Below are 25,257 nucleotides of genomic sequence, written 5' to 3' on the forward strand. Positions count from 1 at the left end.
CAGTTGAAACACAGAGGTCTTCACAATGCCAACTTCTGCTTTAGCAAGCCTCAAAGGGCTGCAGTGTAGAAGACACAACACAATAGAGGACCATTCATCAACAAACCTCCCATGGTTATACATGGACAATACTGAAGAAACCCTAGCCTGGTCCCAGATCTGTTTGTGCTCTTGCCAAAGTTGATCTGGAACCAGGCTAAAGAGACACAGAGGTGGAGGATAAAATATATATTATGATTTTGGATCATTCAGCAGTCATAGCTCCTATCTAGGTCCAGGACCAGACCAGGAAAAACTATGGGCCGTAGTCAAATCCAGTGATCAGGAAAATCTCCTGGCCTCATCCGTAGTCCATCGACAGGAGTGGTAGACCTGACGTCTCTGTAGTCATCATCCCCCATCATGTGATAGCATGGTGGCCAATGCTTTGTAAACCAACACAGTTACCACCACACTGGAAATGTTCCTTAGAATGGCACATGCCTGCTATTCAGTTCAACCTCTAAGACTGGATCAAGCTGGTTTGAGCTAAAAGGTCATTATATCCCAGACATGTCTTAGTGGGAAAAAAATAATATATATATATATATATATATATTGTCACGTACAGATAGGTGCAGTGAAATGTGTTGTTTTACAGGGTCAGCCATAGTAGTACAGTGCCCCTGGAGCCAATCAGGGTTAAGTATCTCCTGAGTGGCACAGTGGTCTAAGGCACTGCATCGCAGTGTTAGCTGTGCCACTAGAGATCCTGGTTCGAATCCAGGCTCTGTCGTAGCCGGCCGTGACTGGGAGATCCATGGGGCGGCGCACAATTGGCGTAGGGGAGGGAATGTAGCTCAGTTGGTAGAGCATAGCGTTTGCAACGCCAGGGTTGTGGGTTCGATTCCCCAAAAAGAATGTATGCACTCACTAACTATAAGAGCGTCTGCTAAAATATAAATGTAAAGTATAATTAGGCCCGAGGGGGTGTGGTATTGGGCCAATATACCACGGCTAAGGGCTGTTCTTACGCACTACACAACGTGTAGTGCCTGGATCCAGCCCTTAGCCATGGTATATTGGCAGTATACCACAAACACCCGAGGTGCCTTATTGCTATTATGAACTGGTTACCAATGTAATTAGAGCAGTAAAAATACCACAGCTGTCAGCCAATCAGCATTCAGGGCTCGAACCACCCAGTTTATAACAAGAAAAAGACAGAAACAAGCAACAACTTGTGTATACAAAAACAACATGACATGACAACACAATTAACTGGTTAAAAGGTTGATTGTTTACTAATTAAAACCTTTATCTTCAGAGAGTAGAGTCCCCTGGACTATCAAGAGGGAGGCAATTGACTTCAACATTGCATAGCAAACATACAGTAATACAGGAGGATGTACTTGCAAGAGCACAACACTGACTTCATTTCAGAGTATACACTTTATAGAATAGAGTATCACTGTCTTACAGCTGAGAGACACAAACTGCTATGGCAGCATTGATGACGATACAGTCTTGAGGATTTCCCTCGTATGAAAAGTATCCACCACTCTAACAAGCAGTATCCTCTACCGCTCATCTCACAAACTGAGATAGGTCACAGATTGAAGCGGTCACAGATAGATCCAGAACACCACAACTACCGCGAGGTGTCATCATCACGCGTATGAGGCCACCGCCACGAGGACCTGCATGGCCATGGAGACACAGGGCACTTGGGCGACGACATAGGCCAGGGAGCGTGTGGGCGCCCGCAGGACACATAGGTAGGCCACTGTGTGGAGCACCCGGAACAGGAAGAAGACCAGGAAGTGAGCGCGGGCCACGGCAAGCGACGGGCCAATCAGGGAGTAGACTGCCCCCAGGAACAGGAAGGGGAAGATATTCTCCATGTCGTTACGGTGAGCCCTGAAACACACGAGAGAGAATATTACATTTCATGTTTTTATATTAATTTATTGGATATAGTCATATTTATTATCATGGAGGTATGGATTTTTACATTAATAACTAAGCTGTTTGCACTCAACAAGTTGCCAAGAATAACTTGGATACACACAACAGCTCTCCACGCTCACACATCAGAAGGTCATTCCTGGAGCTTACTTCCTGGAGCTTACGGTACGGTCGTCTGACTCAGTCGTCTGGCACTGACCCAAGCAGTGAAAACCCCCACTTCCGCTGTGATTACTCCACACACATGCAACTTTCTCCATTAGCCAACATAAGGGAGGGGTTTAGCCTACTGAGTAACAGAAGGAAATACCTCTATGACCAAGGGGAGTACACACATACACACACACACACACACACACACACACACACACACACACACACACACACACACATACACACACATATACACACACACACACATACACACACATATACACACACACACACACACACATACACACACACATAAACATACACACACACACACACACACATACACACACACACACACATACACACACATACAGTTGAAGTCGGAAGTTTACATACACCTTAGCCAAATACATTTACAGTGAGGGAAAAAAGTGTTTGATCCCCTGCTGATTTTGTATGTTTGCCCACTGACAAAGACATGATCAGTCTATAATTTTAATGGTAGGTTTATTTGAACAGTGAGAGACAGAATAACAACAAAAAAATCCAGAAAAATGCATGTCAAAAATGTTATAAATTGATTTGCATTTTAAGTGGTCCTCTGTAGCTCAGCTGGTAGAGCACGGCGCTTGTAACGCCAAGGTAGTGGGTTCGATCCCCGGGACCACCCATACACAAAAATGTATGCACGCACGACTGTAAGTCGCTTTGGATAAAAGCGTCTGCTAAATGGCATATTATTTTTATTATTATTAATGAGGGAAATAAGTATTTGACCCCTTTGCAAAACATGACTTAGTACTTGGTGGCAAAACCCTTGTTGGCAATCACAGAGGTCAGACGTTTCTTGTAGTTGGCCACCAGGTTTGCACACATCTCAGGAGGGATTTTGACCCACTCCTCTTTGCAGATCTTCTCCAAGTCATTAAGGTTTCGAGGCTGACGTTTGGCAACTCGAACCTTCAGCTCCCTCCACAGACTCCTTTGTTGCCTTGGCCATGTGTTTTGGGTCATTGTCATGCTGGAATACCCGTCCAAGACCCATTTTCAATGCCCTAGCTGAGGGAAGGAGGTTCTCACCCAAGATTTGACTTTACATGACCCCGTCCATCGTCCGTTTGATGCGGTGAAGTTGTCCTGTCCCCTTAGCAGAAAAACACCCCCAAAGCATAATGTTTCCACCTCCATGTTTGACGGTGGGAATGGTGTTCTTGTGGTCATAGGCAGCATTCCTCCTCCTCCAAACACGGCGAGTTGAGTTGATGGCAAAGAGCTCGATTTTGGTCTCATCTGACCACAACACTTTCACCCAGTTCTCCTCTGAATACTTCAGATGTTCATTGGCAAACTTCAGATGGGCCTGTATATGTGCTTTCTTGAGCAGGGGGACCTTGCGGGCGCTGCAGGATTTCAGTCCTTCACGGCGTATTGTGTTACCAATTGTTCTCTTGGTGACTATGGTCCCAGCTGCCTTGAGATCATTGACAAGAACCTCCCGTGTAGTTCTGGGCTGATTCCTCACCGTTCTCATGATCATTGCAACTCCACGAGGTGAGAACTTGCATGGAGCCCCAGGCCGAGGGAGATTGACAGTTCTTTTGTGTTTCTTCCATTTGCGAATAATTGCACCAACTGTTGTCACCTTCTCACCAAGCTGCTTGGCGATGGTCTTGTAGCCCATTCCAGCCTTGTGTAGGTCTACAATCTTGTCCCTGACATCCTTGGAGAGCTCTTTGGTCTTGGCCATGGTGGAGAGTTTGGAATCTGATTGATTGATTGCTTCTGTGGACAGGTGTTTTTTTATACAGGTAACAAGCTGAGATTAGGAGCACTCCCTTTAAGAGTGTGCTCCTAATCTCAGCTCGTTACCTGTATAAAAGACACCTAGGAGCCAGAAATCTTTCTGATTGAGAGGGGGTCAAATACTTATTTCCCTCATTAAAATGCAAATCAATTTATAACATTTTTGACATGCGTTTTTCTGGATTATTTTGTTGTTATTCTGTCTCTCACTGTCCAAATAAACCTACCATTCAAATTATATGATCATGTCTTTGTCAGTGGGCAAACGTACAAAATCAGCAGGGGATCAAATACTTTTTTCCCTCACTGTAAACTCAGTTTTTCACAATTCCTGACATTTAATCCTAGTAAAAATTCCCTGTTTTAGGTCAGTTAGACTTTATTTTAAGAATGTGAAATGTCAGAATAATAGTAGAGAGAATGATTTATTTCAGCTTTTATTTCTTTCATCATATTCCCAGTGGGTCAGAAGTTTACATACACTCAATTAGTATTTGGTAGCATTACCTTTATATTGTTGAACTTGGGTCAAACGTTTCGGGCAGCCTTCCACAAGCTTCCCACAATAAGTTGGGTGAATTTTGGCCCATTCCTCCTGACAGAGCTGGTGTAACTGAGTCAGGTTTGTAGGCCTCCTTGCTTGCACACGCTTTTTCAGTTCTGCACACAAATGTTCTATAGGATTGAGGTCAGGGCTTTGTGATGGCCACTCAAATACCTTGACTTTGTTGTCCTTAAGCCATTTCGCCACATCTTTGGAAGTATGCTTGGGGTCATTGTCCATTTGGAAGACCCATTTGCGACCAAGCTTTAACTTCCTGACTGATGTCTTGATATGTTGCTTCAATATATCCGCATAATTTTCCTTCCTCATGATACCATCTATTTTGTGAAGTGCACAAGTCTCTCCTGCAGCAAAGCACCCCCACAGCATGATGCTGCCACCCCCGTCCTTCACGGTTGGGATGGTGTGCTTCGGCTTGCAAGTCCCCCCTTTTTCCTCCAAACATAACGATGGTCATTATGGCCAAACAGTTCTGTTTTTGTTTCATCAGACCAGAGGACATTTCTCCAGAAAGTACTATCTTTGTCCCCATGTGCAGTTGCAAAACTGTAGTCTGGATTTTTTTATGGCGGTTTTGGAGCAGTGGCTTCTTCCTTGCTGAGCGGCTTTTCAGGTTATGTCGATATAGGACTTGTTTTACTGTGGATATAGATACTTTTGTACCTGTTTCCTCCAGCATCTTCAAAAGGTCCTTTGCTGTTGTTCTGGGATTGATGCTGTCTTTTGATTTTCCCATGATGTCAAGCAAAGAGGCACTGAGTTTGAAGGTATGCCTTGAAATACATCCACAGGTACACCTCCAATTGACTCAAATGATGTCAATTAGCCTATTAGAAGCTTCTAAAGCCATGAAATCATTTTCTGGAATTTACCAAGCTGTTTAAAGGCACAGTCAACTTAGTGCATGTAAACTTCTGACCCACTGGAATTGTGATACAGTGAATTATAAGTGAAATAATCTGTCTGTAAACAATTGTTGGAAAAATTACTTGTGTCATGCACAAAGTAGATGTCCTAACCGACTTGCCAAAACGATAGTTTCTTAAAAAGAAATTTGTGGAGTGGTTGACAAACGAGTTTTAATGACTCCAATTTAAGTGTATGTAAACTTTAGACTTCAACTGTACATACATATACACATACACATATACACATACACATACACATATACACATACACACACACACACACACACATACACACACATACACACACATACACACACATACACACACACATACACACATACACACAAGTAGGTTGAGCGTGGAAACCCTCCATTACAAAAGTCTGGGAGTACCTGCTTATTCAGGTCTCTTTCTAAAAATGAATCACTTCCTCTCTTCTGACATTCACTCAAGAGAAAATTCCTCTCAGGGATTCCAGTCTCTGTCTCTAAATGGACCAATAGAATGTCACAATTTATGCATGGGCTTTTCCAGCAGCTATCTGAGTCAGTCGTAAAACCCAGACCATGGATTATCAATTATCCTTAAAAAGGGAAAAACAGTTGTAGTTACTCAATAGTATGAATTTTCTTCAGAAGCCATTCAGACATTCCAATTAAATCAGATTTGCAGTGTGTTATTCATCTTGCTTTGTTGAATTCAAGTACCACTCCAACCAATCAACATCAAGACATGGAAAACTCCCATGGTGTAATCTAAACAGAATAGACCCTTGAGTGTTTGATTATTTTGGCAGAGTTGTTAGGAGTTTAAGATTGATTGGAGTACAGACTGAGACCAGAGAGGGAAAGGCGAAGCAAGACGGTTTACTCAGCCCAAAATCTGTCCACGTTACAGTAAACAGATCAATAATTATACTAAGCTATATGGAATTGTTTTAAGAAGGTCATACCAAGGATCATTTAGCTATTTGATTTTTAATTTCAAGACCCCTTCAAGCATAAAAAGTAATAATATTAAAACATTATTTGATGAAGAAAAAAATGTGGGTCTTCCTGCTATTAGCCCATACAAACGCATTGAATAACAGATTCACTACATAGAACAACAGATAGTCCCCCAAAAATATCAAAAGGAAGTTTGTTCTGAAGTGTCTGTCCTATATCTGAGATATATAATAAAGATCAGGAAACATTGATTATATGTATTTAACCCCATATTTTTGCCATTAAAAAGTCTCCATACAGTGGGGGGAAAAAGTATTTAGTCAGCCACCAATTGTGCAAGTTCTCCCACTTAAAAGGATGAGAGAAGCCTGTAATTTTCATCATAGGTACACGTCAACTATGACAGACAAATTGAGAAAGAAAAAATCCATTGTAGGATTTTTTATGAATTTATTTGCAAATTATGGTGGAAAATAAGTATTTGGTCACCTACAAACAAGCAAGATTTCTGGCTCTCACAGACCTGTAACTTCTTCTTTAAGAGGCTCCTCTGTCCTCCACTCGTTACCTGTATTAATGGCACCTGTTTGAACTTGTTATCAGTATAAAAGACACCTGTCCACAACCTCAAACAGTCACACTCCAAACTCCACTATGGCCAAGACCAAAGAGCTGTCAAAGGACACCAGAAACAAAATTGTAGACCTGCACCAGGCTGGGAAGACTGAATCTGCAATAGGTAAGCACCTTGGTTTGAAGAAATCAACTGTGGGAGCAATTATTAGGAAATGGAAGACATACAAGACCACTGATAATCTCCCTCGATCTGGGGCTCCACGCAAGATCTCACCCCGTGGGGTCAAAATGATCACAAGAACGGTGAGCAAAAATCCCAGAATCACACAGGGGGACCTAGTGAATGACCTGCAGAGAGCTGGGACCAAAGTAACAAAGCCTACCATCAGTAACACACTACGCCGCCAGGGACTCAAATCCTGCAGTGCCAGACGTGTCCCCCTGCTTAAGCCAGTACATGTCCAGGCCCGTCTGAAGTTTGCTAGAGTGCATTTGGATGATCCAGAAGAGGATTGGGAGAATGTCATATGGTCAGATGAAACCAAAATATAACTTTTTGGTAAAAACTCAACTTGTCGTGTTTGGAGGACAAAGAATGCTGAGTTGCATCCAAAGAACACCATACCTACTGTGAAGCATGGGGGTGGAAACATCATGCTTTGGGGCTGTTTTTCTGCAAAGGGACCAGGACGACTGATCCATGTAAAGGAAAGAATGAATGGGGCCATGTATCGTGAGATTTTGAGTGAAAACCTCCTTCCATCAGCAAGGGCATTGAAGATGAAACGTGGCTGGGTCTTTCAGCATGACAATGATCCCAAACACACCGCCCGGGCAACGAAGGAGTGGCTTCGTAAGAAGACTGGCCTAGCCAGTCTCCAGATCTCAACCCCATAGAAAATCTTTGGAGGGAGTTGAAAGTCCGTGTTGCCCAGCGACAGCCCCAAAACATCACTGCTCTAGAGGAGATCTGCATGGAGGAATGGGCCAAAATACCAGCAACAGTGTGTGAAAACCTTGTGAAGACTTACAGAAAACGTTTGACCTGTGTCATTGCCAACAAAGGGTATATAACAAAGTATTGAGAAACTTTTGTTATTGACCAAATACTTATTTTCCACCATAATTTGCAAATAAATTCATTAAAAATCCTACAATGTGATTTTCTGGATTTTTTTTTCCTCATTTTGTCTGTCATAGTTGACGTGTACCTATGATGAAAATTACAGGCCTCTTTCATCTTTTTAAGTGGGAGAATTTGCACAATTGGTGGCTGACTAAATACTTTTTTCCCCCACTGTATATACTGCCATTCATTTAGGGGACCTTCAGACAAGTCTTGTGAGGCCTGTGGGCATCTTGGAGCAAAACAACTGACATGTACAGTGTACATGTTCGTGAGAGTCTCACCTTTGCACAGAGTCACATTAGCGTGTATGTAGCCACAACGGTTCGGACGCTACAGACAGAAGTTGGCAGATCGGCTGTACTGACTTCAGACGAGTCTCCTGAGACTTCTGGAGGTCATAGAGCAAAATGGAGAACATCATTGAGAGTCTCATCTTTCCATAGAGGGGTCATAATAGTTTGAAGGCCAAACCGTTCAGATGCTACAGACGATTTTGTGAGAAGACCGATTTTTGGAATGTCTCATGGTCTGACAAGCAGCGCTCTAGCTCTGTCACCTTTCACCACAGATGTGGAAGTGCGACATAAGCGGATGCGGTGGACTGAGACGCATCCAATGCAAAAAAAATATGTATCTCTAGCTTAAACTGATGGATTTTTATGGGGATTAAAAAAAAATGCTAATTATATTTCCACGGGGGCGCGGAGATTGACCTTGCTATTCTTGGAGAATCTTAATTGGACCTAATTGTTACCAGTGAAGGAGCATTCCATTGTATTGTATTGCGCATCAGTGCATGAATGCCTGCTCAGCGCAACACATTTTACATCTTCAATGAGTCGGGTCAGAAAGGGCCTCATGTGAGGGGAAAAAATGAGGGGAAAGTTTTCAGTGTTCACTAGAAAAACAGATGTTTTTTCTGCTGTCCTGGATCATTTCCTATCTAGTTAAAACAACACAGACACTGAACCATATCCACAGCCCCAGGCTGGATAACAAACGTCTGTGAAAGAAAAATGAAAGTGCCACAAATGATCTCTAAAGATTTCAACCAGCTCAAGGTAAAATTCTCCATTTACATGTTTGGTTGTCATATGGAATGTGGGGTTGGTTGTCACTATCAACATTGCCACTGCCAGTATACAATAAATCCCAGCTCTTTGTGCTTGTGGTCATCTGTAGCTCAGCTGGTAGAGCACGGCGCTTGTAACGCCAAGGTAGTGGGTTCGATCCCCGGGACCACCCATACACAAAATAAATGTATGCACACATGACTGTAAGTCGCTTTGGATAAAAGCGTCTGCTAAATGACATATTATAAAGAGCTCCCTTCGTTGCCTCTCTCACACACACATATTTACTCAAAATGTCATGTTATTCTCAAGGCATAAAATGCAGCATTTTGTTAGGAATATCGTTCGATTAAAGCAAGGATATTGCTAAGACCCTGTTTTCTATATTGCTTCATTTCCTGTTAAAAAATGAATACCTTACTAGCAAACATTGTGACAACCAACCCCATACTGTGTGTGATATCTAACCCAGGATGGGGCTGGTTGTCACAAGTGGACAGAGTGTGTTTGATGGTTTATATGAGGATAAAAAGAGTCCACATTTCAACCCAAGGCCTTGTCTTTCTCATAATATTGACACAAGTATTGTAAGATACTGGTGCTGAGAAATACACACAAGAGTAAAAAGTGTGACAACCAACCCGGTCTCCACTACTGTTGAACTTTATATTGCTACCACAATGTCAATAGCCTAGGGCTACAAAATCATCTGATAACAGTAATCGCTCTTCTCACCTTCGGCACCGTTCTACATCCGGATCCTCTCTGTAGTATTGGACGCCGCCGTGTCTCTGCGCATCCTCTGGGTTCGCAAAAGCCTTCCCACGAGAGAGAGAGATAATTTACAAATACCCTGACCAACGTTTATACAGCGCCGTACTTGATTTTTGTAACTACAATGTATTCAAATCATAGATCAAATACCGAACGAGCCTAATAAAAGCTTAACTGGGAGGTATCTTACCTTTTTACGCAGCCTGACTTGTCCAGTGATGATTGCTATGATGTACATCTTGATGACCAGGAGAACACTATAGAAAACAAAACAGGAAAAAACCTCGTTCTCCAACATGACTGTTTGGTGTGATCTTCCAATTCCCAAGTGAAGTACTGCTGTGGTATGCGGTTGGAGAGTTTCTCGTGCTCACACGGAGCCTAACTGGAAAGTATGGAGCGGGATGGAGCCCCAGGACTCAACACTTTCACTGACGCACGTTTTAGAGGGGCTGGTCTGGTGCCTCTGCCTCTCTCTCTCTCTCTCTCTCTCTCTCTCTCTCTCTAGCCTCGTTTATACACCTTGTGGGTTTTGTGATCTGATCAATGTCTCTCTCTCTCTCTCTCTCTCTAGCCTCGTTTATACACCTTGTGGGTTTTGTGATCTGATCAATGTGGCCAATCACTATCTGATCAAGGTTTGTTACATCTACACATTCTATTAAAATGTGTATCTTGCAATATTTAAGACAAATGTTGATGTCATAAGTCAATGCTCCTACCTGTCAATGATTGTAGAGGCCTGCATTATGATTTTTTAAATGGTTTGACCATCCAGATCTGTTTACACTTGATTGATATCCAGATATTAATGGGTCCCTGACTACCTCCGGAGGTGGTCAAGTGGATCATGCGTCTTTTAATTGTCGACACCTGTTTAAAAATGTGGGCATCAAGATCAGGACAAAGGACGCACGTTAGCACCAGCTATAAACGGAGCTCCTCTCTCTCTGTGTCATGTTATGACATAGCCAGGCAGACACAGGATATTGCTTATCACTTATTTAGAGGCACTAAAATACAAATACTACACTTATTATATAAATAAATCATTATTATTTTTGTATACCCTATTGTGTCTGCTGTTCAGTAGACGTGTTTACCTGTGTAAGTAATAGATTAAAGATATATCACATGCCCTTAATTAAAATGTCACACTTTGACAAGGGAAAACATTTGTCACGACATCAACTATAAACAGACACATGTTTATTCTAGGCAGGTAAACACCCATAGCATGGCAGTCCTCATAACCATGCGTTACAACAGGAACAAACACACACGCTTTGGTTTGCGGAGTCCTCTGCAGGATGTTTGAACAGGGCTTTTCGCTCCCCGGGCAGGGAATTTTCAGAATGCTTTGGTTCGGGATGTTTGAAATGCCGCAGGTTATGTGGAGCGCGTGCAAAAGGAGGTGTGCGCGCCGAGCTTCAAAGAGAGTCTACCTCTGAGGAATGAGAGCTGCGCTCCTCTCTCCGTGTAGAAAAACTTCCCCATCGATTTATTTTAGCTCTGTCATTACAGTCAATGAAATCATTACTCAGATATCAGAGTTTAAAACATGACCACATCACTGCTGCTGATTTTCATTATGTCATTCCAGTAGCGACCCCTCATTCAGGGCAGGTGGGGCAGTTATTTTGACATTAATATGTGTCACATATCAGTTTGCAAACAATGTAAAAAAAAATATATAAAGCTGCATACAAACTTGGTCTCCTTTTTGCTTTCTTGAGTAAGGCAGCTCCAAAATGCTTTCTGTGGTGGTGGGGCAGCCAGCGGAAAATATGGCGTTTAGGGGTTGGTAATGTTCTCTAGTTGCGCCGTGATTGGCTCAGTCTTCTGTCACTCATGGGGAAACTACTTCACCGCCAAATCTAAGGGTAGAGCTCGAAGATTCAAGCCCCTTTGGTGCTGCCTTAGAGTTACATTAGAAGTGCCCATCCAAGAAGGCTCAAGGTCATTGCCACAGATAAAATGACGTCAAATCACATTATATCTACAGTAGCTTTGATTGGACTGATCATGTCAACACCATACTTTCAACATCTTAGCTAGCAAGCTAGCAGTCATCATAATGAATCAAGTCAACAATCTACTGGCAAATCCTTTTTAATCCTTGTCATATGAAGATAAATAATGAAGAGAAATTATAGATAAAACGTATCGGTGCTCATCGGCCATTGGACATAAACATTACACAACCAGTTGGAAATCGCAAATTCAACGAGTGGTTTGGAAGGAATCAGTGGCTAACTGCAAGCATTTCAAGGTAATCTAGCCTGCTATTCAACATGTGGGTGTGTGGTCCCAAGTCTGGGTTTGAGGGTCTCTTTTCCCAAGATTAAAAGGATAAACATTCAACATTGGCCATGCTGTCAAGCATGACTTCTGCCGCGCTCAAAACAACTGGAAACTGGGAAACCTGAGTTCAAGACAACTGGGAACTCAGAAAAAAACTAGCTCTGGGAAAATACATTTTAAACTGTCATCCAACTCGGAATTGCAAATCGGGAACTCGGGCCTCTTTCTAGAGCTACGATCTGAAGATCACTGATGTCATCATGATTCAACCTTGTTTTTTTCTGAGTTACCAGTTGTCTTGAAAGCACCATAAATCCAGAGAATGCCAGACTTTGATGACAAAATTTGCCCACGAAGGACTGCCGCGCCACTTCCTGTTCAAATGAGCACAGCACAACAAGGTGAGCCCAAAGATGTCTTGTATGCTGCTGCATAAATGATGTAATATGCCAGGGACATATGTATACTGTAGCTAAGAAAGTAATACTAAGTGTATGTTGTGTAGTAAGCCGTTAGTAGCCCATGTGCCTCACCCTAATAATTTGGTCCCTTTTCGCCTCTTAATTTCGCCTACTGTTCTGACTTGGTGGTGCACATGTAGCCTATAGCTTGTTTTAGAGAAATGTCATCATTGAATATTGTAAGAGCTTTTATTGTCTGCTTATATGCCCCCTTTATTTATCCTACGGTTCTGACTTGGTGTACAGGGAGAATACTGTAAGAACGGCCCATGTTCTGAATTCTGTCGCTGTACATTTCAAAAGTGCTGAACAAATAGTTATATTGACTACATCCTTCCTAGCTCGCTCATTAATGTCTTAATCGAAATTACGGATTGCCTCTTATCTGCTCGTGGTCCCCTTAGGCCATAGTTTGTACATCTCAATTGTCAGTAGAAACCACATTTGTTTAAGCAAGTCAGCCATATCAGCTATGTTTTTTTTAAAGGCAGTAAATGAGGCTGAATGAACTGTTTCGTTGCCAGACAAGGCTCCGCTGATAGCCAGGTGTAGCAGTGGTAAGTTGTTGGGACTGCTGTTGGGACTCTGCTGTTGGGACAGCTTTATGTAGGCCCGAACAGTTTGTGGGCACCGTTTGTCACCGTTATAGTGCAATTCATGTAGTGTTTAGTGTTGTGTTGTGTAGTGCCTTTGCTTGCATGCATCTAAAAATATATATTTTTAGTTTGCCCAACCAAGATTTACATCCTAAAATCGCCACTGTTTCCTTCTAATCAGGGACGGATTTAGAATGGAATAGTACTGGATAGCTAGGCCTGCTGTTGCCGGGATAGGTGCCTGGGATAAGGACTAAGGGACGTTTCGGCAGCCCTTTAAAAAGGCAGCAGTGAAACGTGGGGGCTGCCTGATCTATATTGAATTCAATACATGTAAAATACTAATCTAGAACAAACTAGTTTTCTTTGTGCCGCCTTTGATAGGCTAAATGAGCCCAGTCAAATATGGATGGTGAGGACCAAAGAAGGTGATTCTAGGCGCACAGACAGTTTAAAAGGGCAGTCTGCAATTGTTACATCCAGTTTTGGACTTATTGTTATACCCATTGATTCTTGAAGAATAGAACTTAAAAATGACTAATGAGCTTAGTTCAACTGTCGGACCCCATCAGAGCCCAAAATATAAGCTTGTTTTACTCCCATGTTTGTAAACAATGTAAATGTTAACAAAGACTGTATAGCCTCAAAACATAGTTAAATAATTTTGATATCATGGATGGTCAATTCTTGCATCCATAGCTCTGTCTATGAGTTTGAGAGTGGTTACATTTTTCCAGGCCCATCCCTCAGCTGTGTTATTGTTTCAATTAAGGACTCTAGCTATGTTTTGAGGCTATACAGTGTTTGTTTACACTGACATTGTTTACAAACAATGGAGTAAAACAAGCTTATATTTTGGGTCCTGATGGGGTACGACAGTTGAACTAAGCTCATGATGGGGTGCTGGGACCGGCATGGTACAGCAGTAGTGGGCTAGTGTGGCTGAAATGCCAGAGGCTAATTTCGTTCCCAGTCTACTACTGGGCCTATCTCTGCTGGACATTACTTGTGTTAGTAGCGAAAGAGGGCGGGGAAACAGCAGGAGCGGGACTTGAACCAGCAACTTCATGCTGCCAGAAAAGCTGTCCAGCATGAACTAAAATGTCCTCCAGAAACCCTGGGTTGACAATGAGAGAGAGAGAGAGAGAGAGAGAGAGAGAGAGAGAGAGAGAGAGAGAGAGAGAGAGAGAGAGAGAGAGAGAGAGAGAGAGAGAGAGAGAGAGAGAGAGAGAGAGAGAGAGAGAGAGAGAGAGACAGAGACAGAGAGAGAGAGAGAGAGAGAGAGAGAGACAGAGACAGAGACAGAGACAGAGAGAGACAGATCTCTACATCCTTCCCAGATTGTCATCAGCACCAGAGACCCTGACAGAAATATAAAATATACAGACACAGATGTCCTCCACATCATAACACTAACACAGCCGTGTGTACAATCATCACAACGCAGACATCCAAATGATGTCAGTGTTAATAGACTGGTGTTTACCAGAAATGTCAAACTTGTCAACACTAAAGCTCTCTAATTTATTTTGGCAGAATAACTTGTTGCATTTCATGGTGACTGTCTCTCCTGTCATGAAGGGCTCTAAAGTCCTTCACTGTTAAAATAGAAAGACTCAAAACACAATCATTGTGTAGTGAAACCCTGAAAAGTAGTGCACCTAAACTGAGATCTAGTGTTTAGAGGGTGTTTGAATGTAAACCCAATGTAAGTGTTATGACACACTGAATGTATTTCAAAACAGAATGGAAGTACTCTGAAACACCCAAAGTGGTTCTGCAATCTGAATAATTGTGTTTTTAAGAGAGTGTTGTGAAAACACTTTCTGGTGTTTCAGTGCATGTAAAAGGCAGCACCAAATACAAAAATAATGTTTTGGCAGACTGTCTCTCTCATACAATCAAATGCTTTATAGCATAAATATTGATTGATGCTGATTTTCAGTAAATATTTTTATGAACTATATATATATTTTTAACCCCCCTTTTCATGATTACGATCTTGTCTCATCACTGCAACCCCCCAACAGGCTCAGGAGAGGCGATGGTTGAGTCATGCGTCCTCCGAAACATGACCAGCCAAGCTGCGCTTCTTAACACCCGCCTGCTTAACCCGGAAGCCAGCTGCACCAATGTGTCGGAGGAAACACTGTTCAACTGACGACCGAAGTCAGCCTGCAGGTGTCAGGCCCGCCACAAGGAATTGCTAGAGTGCAATGAGCCAAGTAAAGCCCCCCCAGCCAAACCCTCCCATAACCCGGACAAATTGTGGCCACCCTATGGGACTCCCGGTCACGGCCGGTTATGAAACAGCCTGGGATCGAACCCCAGGCTGTAGTGACGGCGCAACACCGTGATGCAGTGCCTTAGACCGCTGCACCACTCGGGAGGCCTTGATTAACATTTTAAAGAAGACACCGGATTTTCTTTTTTTTCTAGGGTAGACTTCGGCACTTATTACAGGCTACAGTTGCCAGGCCCATTGTGACATCATAAACAATGTTCAAATGTTCAATCCAAATGTTTAGGGCTATGTAAGATAGCAGAGGTAACAAGAGGTAACGTGTAAAGTGGGCCCTCATCACTGGTATTCATGTGAGAAGGACAGAAGGTGGACGTGAACACGGGTCTCATGCTTGTCAAAACAGTGCCTTAGCGCACTCTGCCAGTCTTCAGGACTAAATGGTTATGCTGAACCACCCTTGTTACACTGAGCACATGGGGCCCAATTCAGACTAGAGATAAGTAGACTTAACATGGACTTAATAAAACATGGACTAAAGTCCATGTTAGATCAACTTCCCACTGGGAACACACTGTTTTAATCAACGTTGTTTCCACGTAATTTCAATGAAATTACATTAAACCAATGTGTAATAGACATCTGTGCCCAGCGGGTTATCTTAAGTCTGAAAAGGACCTATAGAGAATACTTTTACGTGAATTTACATCTTTATTTTTTTATGTGCTTTGCTTATTAGAAACAGGAGGAGACAGAGAAGGAGTGAAAGTTGGAGAGGTGGAAGTGGGAAATAAACAACCAACTGCTGGGGCAGTAAGATGGGAGCCATTTCTTTGGAATTTTACCCACTCAACCACACAGCCAGGTACCACGTGAGGAACTTGGGCCCCAATATCAGAAGCAAAATGTGTACTTCAAACATTGTGCTGCCGTACTGTTCAGAATTCACCCAGTCTGTGGCCTTGAGGTGGAGAGAGGGCATTCATGGCAGGTACGCCCTCTAGCAAACTCTATGGTCAAGTATAAAAACAGGCAAGTTTGAAAGCCTCCCTTGTATTCGGGTCCTTCACAAACTCAGACAGGCGAGAGCACACCAAACGTGCAGATAAAACTCTCCAAAACAATCCAAGAAAGTATGGATCCGTGCTATCTGGGATCCTTGGGATGGCCCTACCCCATTGAAGTTTAAATTGAAAATGGTTAAGGTAAGGGTTAGGTAAGGGTTATGGTTAGGGTAGGGGTTAAGGTTAGGGTTTAGGGTAGGGACGTCCCAAGGATCTCAGATAGCACTGACCATGAAAGTATGTGTCAATGAAAACGTGAGTACAAAATGTTATGCTGGTGGGCAGGAGCGTTGGGCCAGTAACCAAAAGGTTGCTGGATCGAATCCCTGAGCTGACAAGGTAAAAATCTGTCGTTCCGCCCCTGAGCAAGGCAGTTAACCCACTGTTCCCCGGGCGCCGATGATGTGGATGTCGATTAAGGCAGCCCCCTGCACCTCTCTGATTTAGAGGGGTTGGGCTAAATGCTGAAGACACATTTCAGTTGAATACATTCAGTTGTACAACTGACTAGGTATCCCCTTTACCTTTCCCTTTATGACATTGAAGAAGGAAACAGAAAAAGGAATTCACCCAATAAGAACATTGGAATTTCGTCCGCTAATAGAATAAATCAAACAGCCATTTTGATTAATTAATCAGTTTTAAAATAAAATAAAATGTTATGTGCCGAATACAAGTGTAGACTTTCCTTTTAAATGCTTACTTACATTCCAAACAATGCAGAGTAATTTTTTATATTTTTAAAGTCATTAAAAAATCATTATCAAGGAAATAGTAACAAAAATAAAATAACAATAACGAGGCTACAGTGCCTTCAGAAAGTATTCACACCACTTGACTTTTTCCAAATTGTGTTGTGTTCCAGCCTGAATTGATTAAATGTAGATATGTCACTATAACCCATAATGTCAAAGTGGAATAATGTTAGTTTTTCTATTTTGCAAATTAAATTAATTACAAATGAAAAGCTGAAATGTCTTGAGTCAATAAGTATTCAACCCCTTTGTTATGGCAAGCCTAAATAAGTTCAGGACACTCTGTGTCCAATAATAGTTTAACATGATTTTTGAATGAATACCTCATCTCTGTACCCCACAAATTATCTGTAAGGTCCCTCAGTCCAGCAGTTAATTTCAAACTGAGGTGGTGCTGAATTTTTTGCCGGGACTACAGACGGGTTGCCACGTTACAGATGGCTATATCAGTCCGCTAATACAGGACTAGTAAAGGCCCAGTGCACTACTTTTGTGATATACACTACCGTTCAAACGTTTGGGTTCACTTAGAAATGTCCTTGTTTTGGTAAGAAAATCATTTTTTTTGGTCCATTAAAATAACATCAAATTGATCAGAAATACAGTGTAGACATTGTTAATGTTGTAAATGGCTATTGTAGCTGTCAACGGCTGATTTTTAATGGAATATCTACATAGGCGTACAGAGGCCCATTATCAGCAACCATCAGTCCTGTGTTCCAATAGCACGTTGTGTTTGCTAATCCAAGTTTATCATTTTAAAAGGCTAATTGATCATTAGAAAACCCTTTTGCAATCATGTTAGCACAGCTGAAAACTGTTGTGCTGATTATAGAAGCAATAAAACTGGCCTTCTTGAGACTAGTTGAGTATCTGGAGCATCAGCAAGTGTGGGTTCAATTACAGGCTCAAAATGGCTGGAAACAAATAACTATTCTAAAACGCGTCAGTCTATTCTTGTTCTGAGAAATGAAGGCTATTCCATGCAAGTAATTGCCAAGAAACTGAAGATCTCGTACAACGTTGTGTACTACTCCCTTCACAGAACAACGCAAACTGTCTCTAACCAGAATAAAAAGAGGAGTGGGAGGCCCCGGTGCACAACTGAGCAAGAGGACAAATACATTAAGAGTGTCTAGTTTGAGAAACAGACGCCTCACAGGTCCTCAACTGGCAGCTTCATTAAATAGTACCCGCAAAACACCAGTCTCAACGTCAACAGTGAAGAGGCGACTCCGGGATGCTGACCTTCTAGGCAGAGTTGCAAAGAAAAAGTCCAGTGTCTGTGTTCTTTTGCCCATCTTTTATTTTTATTGGCCAGTCTGAGATATGGCTTTTTCTTTGCAACTCTGCCTAGGTCAGCATCCCGGAGTCGCCTCTTCACTGTTGACGTTGAGACTGGTGTTTTGCGGGTACTATGCTCCAGATACTCAACTAATTTCAAGAAGGCCAGTTTTATTGCTTCTTTAATCAGCACAACAGTTTCCAGCTGTGCTAACATAATTGCAAAAGGGTTTTCTAATGATCAATTAGCCTTTTAAAATGATAAACTTGGATTAACAAACACAACGTGCCATTGGAACACAGGACTGATGGTTGCTGATAATGGGCCTCTGTACGCCTATGTATATATTCCATTAAAAATCAGCCGTTGACAGCTACAATAGCCATTTACATAAACATTAACAATGTCTACACTGTATTTCTGATCAAGTTAATGTTCTTTTAATGGACAAAAAAATTGCTAAGTGACCCCAAACTTTTGAACGGTAGTGTATATTTTTAGATGTCTTTCTTTCTTTCTTCCTTTCTTTTTTATTTTTCAGGGGGTGCTGCAGCACCCTCAGCACCCCTACTTCCCACGGTTAAGGAGTACCAGTACCGAGTCAATGTGCAGGGCTACGAGGAGGTAGTCATTTAGACAGGTAACCTTGGCGTTCTTGGGCACAGGGACTATGTTGGTCATGTAGGTATTACAGACTGGGTCAGGGAGAGGTTGAAAATGTCAGTGAAGACACTTTCCAGCTGGTCAGCGCATACTCAGAGTATCCGTCTGGCCCGCGGCCTTGTGAATGTTAACCTGTTTAAAGGTCTTACTCACATCGGCAACAGAGAGAGCGTGATCACACAATCATCCCGAACAGCTGGTGCTCTCATGCATGGTTCAGTGTTGCTTGCCTCTAAGCGAGCATAGGGGGCATTTAGCTCGTCTGGGTCACTGGGCAGCTCTTGGCTGGGTTTCCCTTAATATTACAGCATTTGATAACCTAATTATGCATTCGTACTATCATTATTGCTTGTTATTATTTGCTATATCTCTGTCTCTCTGCAAAAAAACATGCATACATACTACGTTACCCATCGGCTGGTCAATCCTAACCAAAGCCAATCAAGACAAGAATCACAGACTAATGCCAACTGAACTGTCACCTGTCAATCATATCATCTAACTCAACTGTACTGTGATTCAATCCATCTGAGCAACCTGTCATGTCATCATCTGAATATAAAGACTCAGTTTAAATTCATTAGCGTAATGGATGACTGGTAGATCGTATTGAGCCCTGGGCTGAAGTTTGTATAAGTGCTACTGCTAACAAGTTTTGTATAAGTGCTACTGCTAACATTAGCAGTCATTGCCTATATTTATTTTCCAGGAATGTGAAATATGCCATATTTCTGTTGATTTTGAAGAATATAAATATGATAACTAACTTACAGATCTTTGAACTCTTACTTTATCAATACAAATGTGAAAGACCTGTTAATGTTTTGTAATTTGATAAATAAAATAAAAATAATTTGAAGCTTCTAAATCCTGTCTTGAAAAAGTAATTTTGTACTCATTCATTATTATCCTGGACGAAATTATTAATTTGTGTTTTCACAAAACTATATTTTCTTGTGTCCTTTGTTTGAGAAAACTATACATTTGACCTTTTGGAATTACCAATGAGGAGTTTATAAAGACCATATAAGAGCAGGGAATATACAATAAGAGGGGGGGGACTCTCATTTACAGTATTTGGAAACTCCAAAAGTAGGGAACTAATTCTGCACTAGACAGGATTTGAAACACCATCATAGTGTTTAGTAGCTTTAGAGAGAGGAAACAACACCAAAAGAGAAGGGATCTAATTCTGTACTATGCAGGACTTGAAACACCATACAGTGGGGGAAAAAAGTATTTAGTCAGCCATCAATTGTGCAAGTTCTCCCACTTAAAAATATGAGAGAGGCCTGTAATTTTCATCATAGGTACACGTCAACTATGACAGACAAAATGAGAAAATAGAATTCAGAAAATCACATTGTAGGATTTTTAATGAATTTATTTGCAAATTGTGGTGGAAAATAAGTATTTGGTCACATACAAACAAGCAAGATTTCTGGCTCTCACAGACCTGTAACTTCTTCTTTAAGAGGCTCCTCTGTCCTCCACTCGTTACCTGTATTAATGGCACCTGTTTGAACTTGTTATCAGTATAAAAGACACCTGTCCACAACCTCAAACAGTCACACTCCAAACTCCACTATGGCCAAGACCAAAGAGCTGTCAAAGGACACCAGAAACAAAATTGTAGACCTGCACCAGGCTGGGAAGACTGAATCTGCAATAGGTAAGCAGCTTGGTTTGAAGAAATCATCTGTGGGAGCAATTATTAGGAAATGGAAGACATACAAGACCACTGATAATCTCCCTCGATCTGGGGCTCCACGCAAGATCTCACCCCGTGGGGTCAAAATGCCGCCAGGGACTCAAATCCTGCAGTGTCAGACGTGTCCCCTGCTTAAGCCAGTACATGTCCAGGCCCGTCTGAAGTTTGCTAGAGTGCATTTGGATGATCCAGAAGAGGATTGGGAGAATGTCATATGGTCAGATGAAACCAAAATAGAACTTTTTGGTCAAAACTCAACTCGTCGTGTTTGGAGGACAAAGAATGCTGAGTTGCATCCAAAGAACACCATACCTACTGTGAAGCATGGGGGTGGAAACATCATGCTTTGGGGCTGTTTTTCTGCAAAGGGACCAGGACGACTGATCCGTGTAAAGGAAAGAATGAATGGGGCCATGTATCGTGAGATTTTGAGTGAAAACCTCCTTCCATCAGCAAGGGCATTGAAGATGAAACGTGGCTGGGTCTTTCAGCATGACAATGATCCCAAACACACCGCCCCGGCAACGAAGGAGTGGCTTCGTAAGAAGCATTTCAAGGTCCTGGAGTGGCCTAGCCCGTCTCCAGATCTCAACCCCATTGAAAATCTTTGGAGGGAGCTGAAAGTCCGTGTTGCCCAGCGACAGCCCCAAAACATCACTGCTCTAGAGGAGATCTGCATGGAGGAATGGGCCAAAATACCAGCAACAGTGTGTGAAAACCTTGTGAAGACTTACAGAAAACATTTGACCTGTGTCATTGCCAACAAAGGGTATATAACAAAGTATTGAGAAACTTTTGTTATTGACCAAATACTTATTTTCCACCATAATTTGCAAATAAATTCATTAAAAATCCTACAATGTGATTTTCTGGAATTTTTTTTCTCATTTTGTCTGTCATAGTTGACGTGTACCTATGATGAAAATTACAGGCCTCTCTCATCTTTTTAAGTGGGAGAACTTGCACAATTGGTGGCTGACTAAATACTTTTTTCCCCCACTGTACAGTGTTTTAAATATTTTCTGGGTTAGTGCTCCCAGTCTCTGGCAAGTTGTTGCACAACTCCTGACTCTGTGGTGTTACAACACACCATGTCATGTTTCAGAATGCCTCAGGATGAATTTTTCAGTACACCTTAAATCTGTCCCAATACCCTCACAACCATGGTATTGCTATCACCAAGTTCTTACCAACTGAGCCACACAGGACCATACAGACATTAGTGGTCAAGGCACAACTTCTGGATTATGTTCATGATGCTACTGTTGGCAATTAGTACGCTTCATCATTCTTTTATGAGAACAAAATGTTCCTATCCATGAAAGGAGTTGGTTTTCTCTGTTCTCTGGCTCTGAATCTCTAGCCTGGTTATTAAACAACACTAAACGCTGCTCTCATGTGAAGTAAAACAATGGTGAGCACAGCGTAGTTTAACCAGGCTACTTGATCTCACCCTGGTGAGAGACTCCTACAGGACAGAGTTATGTGCGTAGCTGCACAGCGTCTGTCCACGTCTTTGCCAAAATAGGGGCTGGTGTTGTATAATGCACAACAGCTTTTCCCCTCACCCACATTTTAACAGACCAACGTCAAGGCATTCCTAAGCAGTGTGTTCAGACTGACACACTGGAAGATACTTAATACAAATTCTTACACAGGACTGTATAAACAAGCTATGGTAGTAAGTAAGCTATAATAAGACAGTGACAGCATTTCAATGTTAGATTTATTGTAGATTGATACATTATGATTAGGGCCCAGAGTGTTTCACTTGAACTGACCAGGAAAAACTCCAGGTGCTAGTTATAGGCAAGGTTGGGTAGGTTACTTTCTAAATGTAATCCATTACAGTTACTAGTTACATGTCCAAATGTTTTGCTGGTAACGTAACTGATTACAGTTACAGTTTTTTGTAATCAGATTAGATGTAATTGATTACATGTTTCTCTACAACCCTGGTTATAGGCTATATTTTCCTGGTCAGGTCCGTAGTCAGAACAAACTCCTGGCTGTATTGACAAGGTGAGTGTGAGTCTTGACGATAGGGCCACATCATTGTGGGATGTTTTGAGAGTTCTGAGAAAGGCTTTCTAATTCACCCTATAGTAAAAAAGAACAAACAAACGATAAAATAATACAGATGAGAAATAATAAATACAATGTTGATCAATGACGGACATTTTAATCACTCACATACACACAGAGAGGATTAGCCAACGTGCTTATGTCGGGTTTACGTTTTGCCATTTTCTTCGCAGATTACAGAAATTCATATTTTACTTCCAACCCTACCCCCCACACACATGCCCGAGGGGTTGGAAGCCAGGGTCAGCCACAGTGCAGTAACCATGGAGCAGATTTGGGGGTTAAGTGCTTTGCTCAAGGGCACATTTGAACTAGCGACTGTCCGGTTTCTGGCCCGCCTCTCTAACCTCTAGGCTACCTGCCGCCCCAGGGTCAGTCATCCGTCTCTTGCCAGTCCATGGTGAAGGAGCTGCCGGTAGTGCTGTTGTGACTGTTGTCATCGCAGCAGTCCTCTGCATCGGAGAAGGAGGACATGTAGTGGAGGCTGGTGACTCTGTGGTAGCCCCCCTGGAGCACCTCGGGGAGGGCAGACAGTTCCATGGCCCTGCGTCTGGTTATCCTCACCGACACGCTCCACATGTCAATCAACTGGGAACACATGGCACAGCCCATGGTGGCTTTATGGAGAGAGACAAACACAATGGACTTGACACAGACAGTGGACTTGACATGCACAGTGGACTTGACACACACAGTGGACTTGACTCACACACACAGTGGACTTGACTCACACACACAGTGGACTTGACTCACACACACAGTGGACTTGACTCACACACAGTGGACTTGACTCACACACACACAGTGGACTTGACTCACACACACAGTGGACTTGACTCACACACACAGTGGACTTGACTCACACACACAGTGGACTTGACTCGTAACGTTAGATGCTGATATATACACACACGTTATGTCACGTGATGTCACTCACTCATTCACACAGACAGACAGACACCGGTAACCATTACATACATGATGTCACTCACACTTATTCACAGGGACAGACAGACGGACGGACAGACATGGCAGTCACTGACACACACACTTCTTGCTCAGTGGCGTAGTCTGACTCAGGCCTCCAGTGAGTGAGCGAGTGTTGACTCAAGCCTCCAGTGAGTTAGCGAGCGTTGACTTAGGCCTCCAGTGAGTGAGCGAGCGTTGACTCAAGCCTCCAGTGAGTGAGAGAGTGTTGACTCAGGCCTCCAGTGAGTTAGCGAGCGTTGACTCAGGCCTCCAGTGAGTTAGCGAGCTTTGATTCAGGCCTCCAGTGAGTGAGCGAGCGTTGACTCAGGCCTCCAGTGAGTTAGCGAGCGTTGACTCAGGCCTCCAGTGAGTGAGCGAGCATTGACTCAGGCCTCCAGTGAGTGAGCGAGTGTGTCTTCCCTCGGAATGTGTTTATGCCAGCACTCCTATCTGAACCCTTTGACCGAGAGAGAAAGAGGTGTAGCTACAACAAGAGAACAAACAGAGGGAGTAAAAGAAGAGAAAGTCAGACTGTTGGTTGTATGTCAACCGCAGCAGACAGCTGCCTCACAACCAACTCTGCCCCTACGGCAGCTCTGAGGTCACCGCCAGTTGAGGAGTCAAAGAAGGTCACCGCCAGTTGATGAGCTCCCAGAACTTTCTCTTCTCTCTCTCTTAGTACAGGTCAGATGAGGACAGGCAGCCACACAATGTCAATATTTACATCAGCTTCATCTGTTCCAAGATGGACTGTGATGAGAAGCCTAGCTGGGCCCATAGACTGAGGGCAATATATGGGGTAGCTTATGCTCCAGTGTTTCTTAATTCTGTGCTAGAGATATTAGTCTGTTCTGGAAAGTCCTTCTCTAGTGCCAGTAAGGAGGGGAAGTGTTGGATATTTGTCCATCTCTCCTTCATCACGTCAGTATATGGGTCATCGTGAGTATGGTTTACTATGGCTCTGACAAGTGTTCTATTACCAAATGTGGTTCTGGTCAGTCTTTGGCCATGGAAGGGTTGCCGTCGGTGTGGGATCCTCAGCTGGGGATGTATGAGCCTGAGAAGAGAGTGAGAGGAGAAAAGGAGAACGAGGTGTTAATGGGAGTCATCTCTCAGTCTGTCTCCCAATCTTTCCTTTCCAGTCACACACTGACACTACAAGGCTATCTAATACAGACTGTGCTGCCGTAGACACACAGTGGATGAGACGCAAACCAACAGTCTAACTTACTATTTTTTTTATTCTC

At 42.6% G+C, this 25,257-nt stretch overlaps 2 protein-coding genes across 2 annotated transcripts in view; both read right to left on the bottom strand.

Annotated features, from left to right (window-relative positions):
* Positions 1-1,157: 1,157 nt before the first annotated feature.
* On the bottom strand, positions 1,158-10,366 carry ptges (prostaglandin E synthase). The gene is made up of 3 exons (XM_084159673.1): positions 10,066-10,366; positions 9,837-9,919; positions 1,158-1,899 (listed from the first exon to the last, which is right to left on the bottom strand). Exons 1-3 carry the CDS (start codon positions 10,171-10,173, stop codon positions 1,650-1,652), a joined length of 441 nt encoding a protein of 146 aa, XP_084015799.1. The 5' UTR covers positions 10,174-10,366; the 3' UTR covers positions 1,158-1,649.
* Positions 10,367-22,738: 12,372 nt separating this feature from the next.
* Positions 22,739-25,257, bottom strand: part of LOC311128460 (ubiquitin carboxyl-terminal hydrolase 20-like) — a 28,451-nt gene continuing 25,932 nt past the window's right edge. Inside the window, exon 25 of the mRNA XM_084160615.1 lies at positions 22,739-25,067. The gene's annotated coding sequence lies outside the window, so the exon portion shown is untranslated. The remainder of the gene's footprint in view (positions 25,068-25,257) is intronic.

The sequence above is a fragment of the Coregonus lavaretus genome, assembly GCF_964263955.1.
Source record: "Coregonus lavaretus genome assembly, chromosome: 4".
Lineage (NCBI taxonomy): Eukaryota > Metazoa > Chordata > Actinopteri > Salmoniformes > Salmonidae > Coregonus > Coregonus lavaretus.

What these genes read in the sequence shown, in the direction of transcription:
- ptges (XM_084159673.1), bottom strand. Translation starts at nt 10,173, where the DNA reads ATGTTGGAGAACGAGGTTTTTTCCTGTTTTGTTTTCTATAGTGTTCTC. An exon ending in AAGTCAGGCTGCGTAAAAAG is followed by an intron (nt 9,920 to 10,065) that starts GTAAGATACCTC and finishes TCTCGTGGGAAG; the next exon opens with GCTTTTGCGAACCCAGAGGA. An exon ending in GATGTAGAACGGTGCCGAAG is followed by an intron (nt 1,900 to 9,836) that starts GTGAGAAGAGCG and finishes CGTGTGTTTCAG; the next exon opens with GGCTCACCGTAACGACATGG.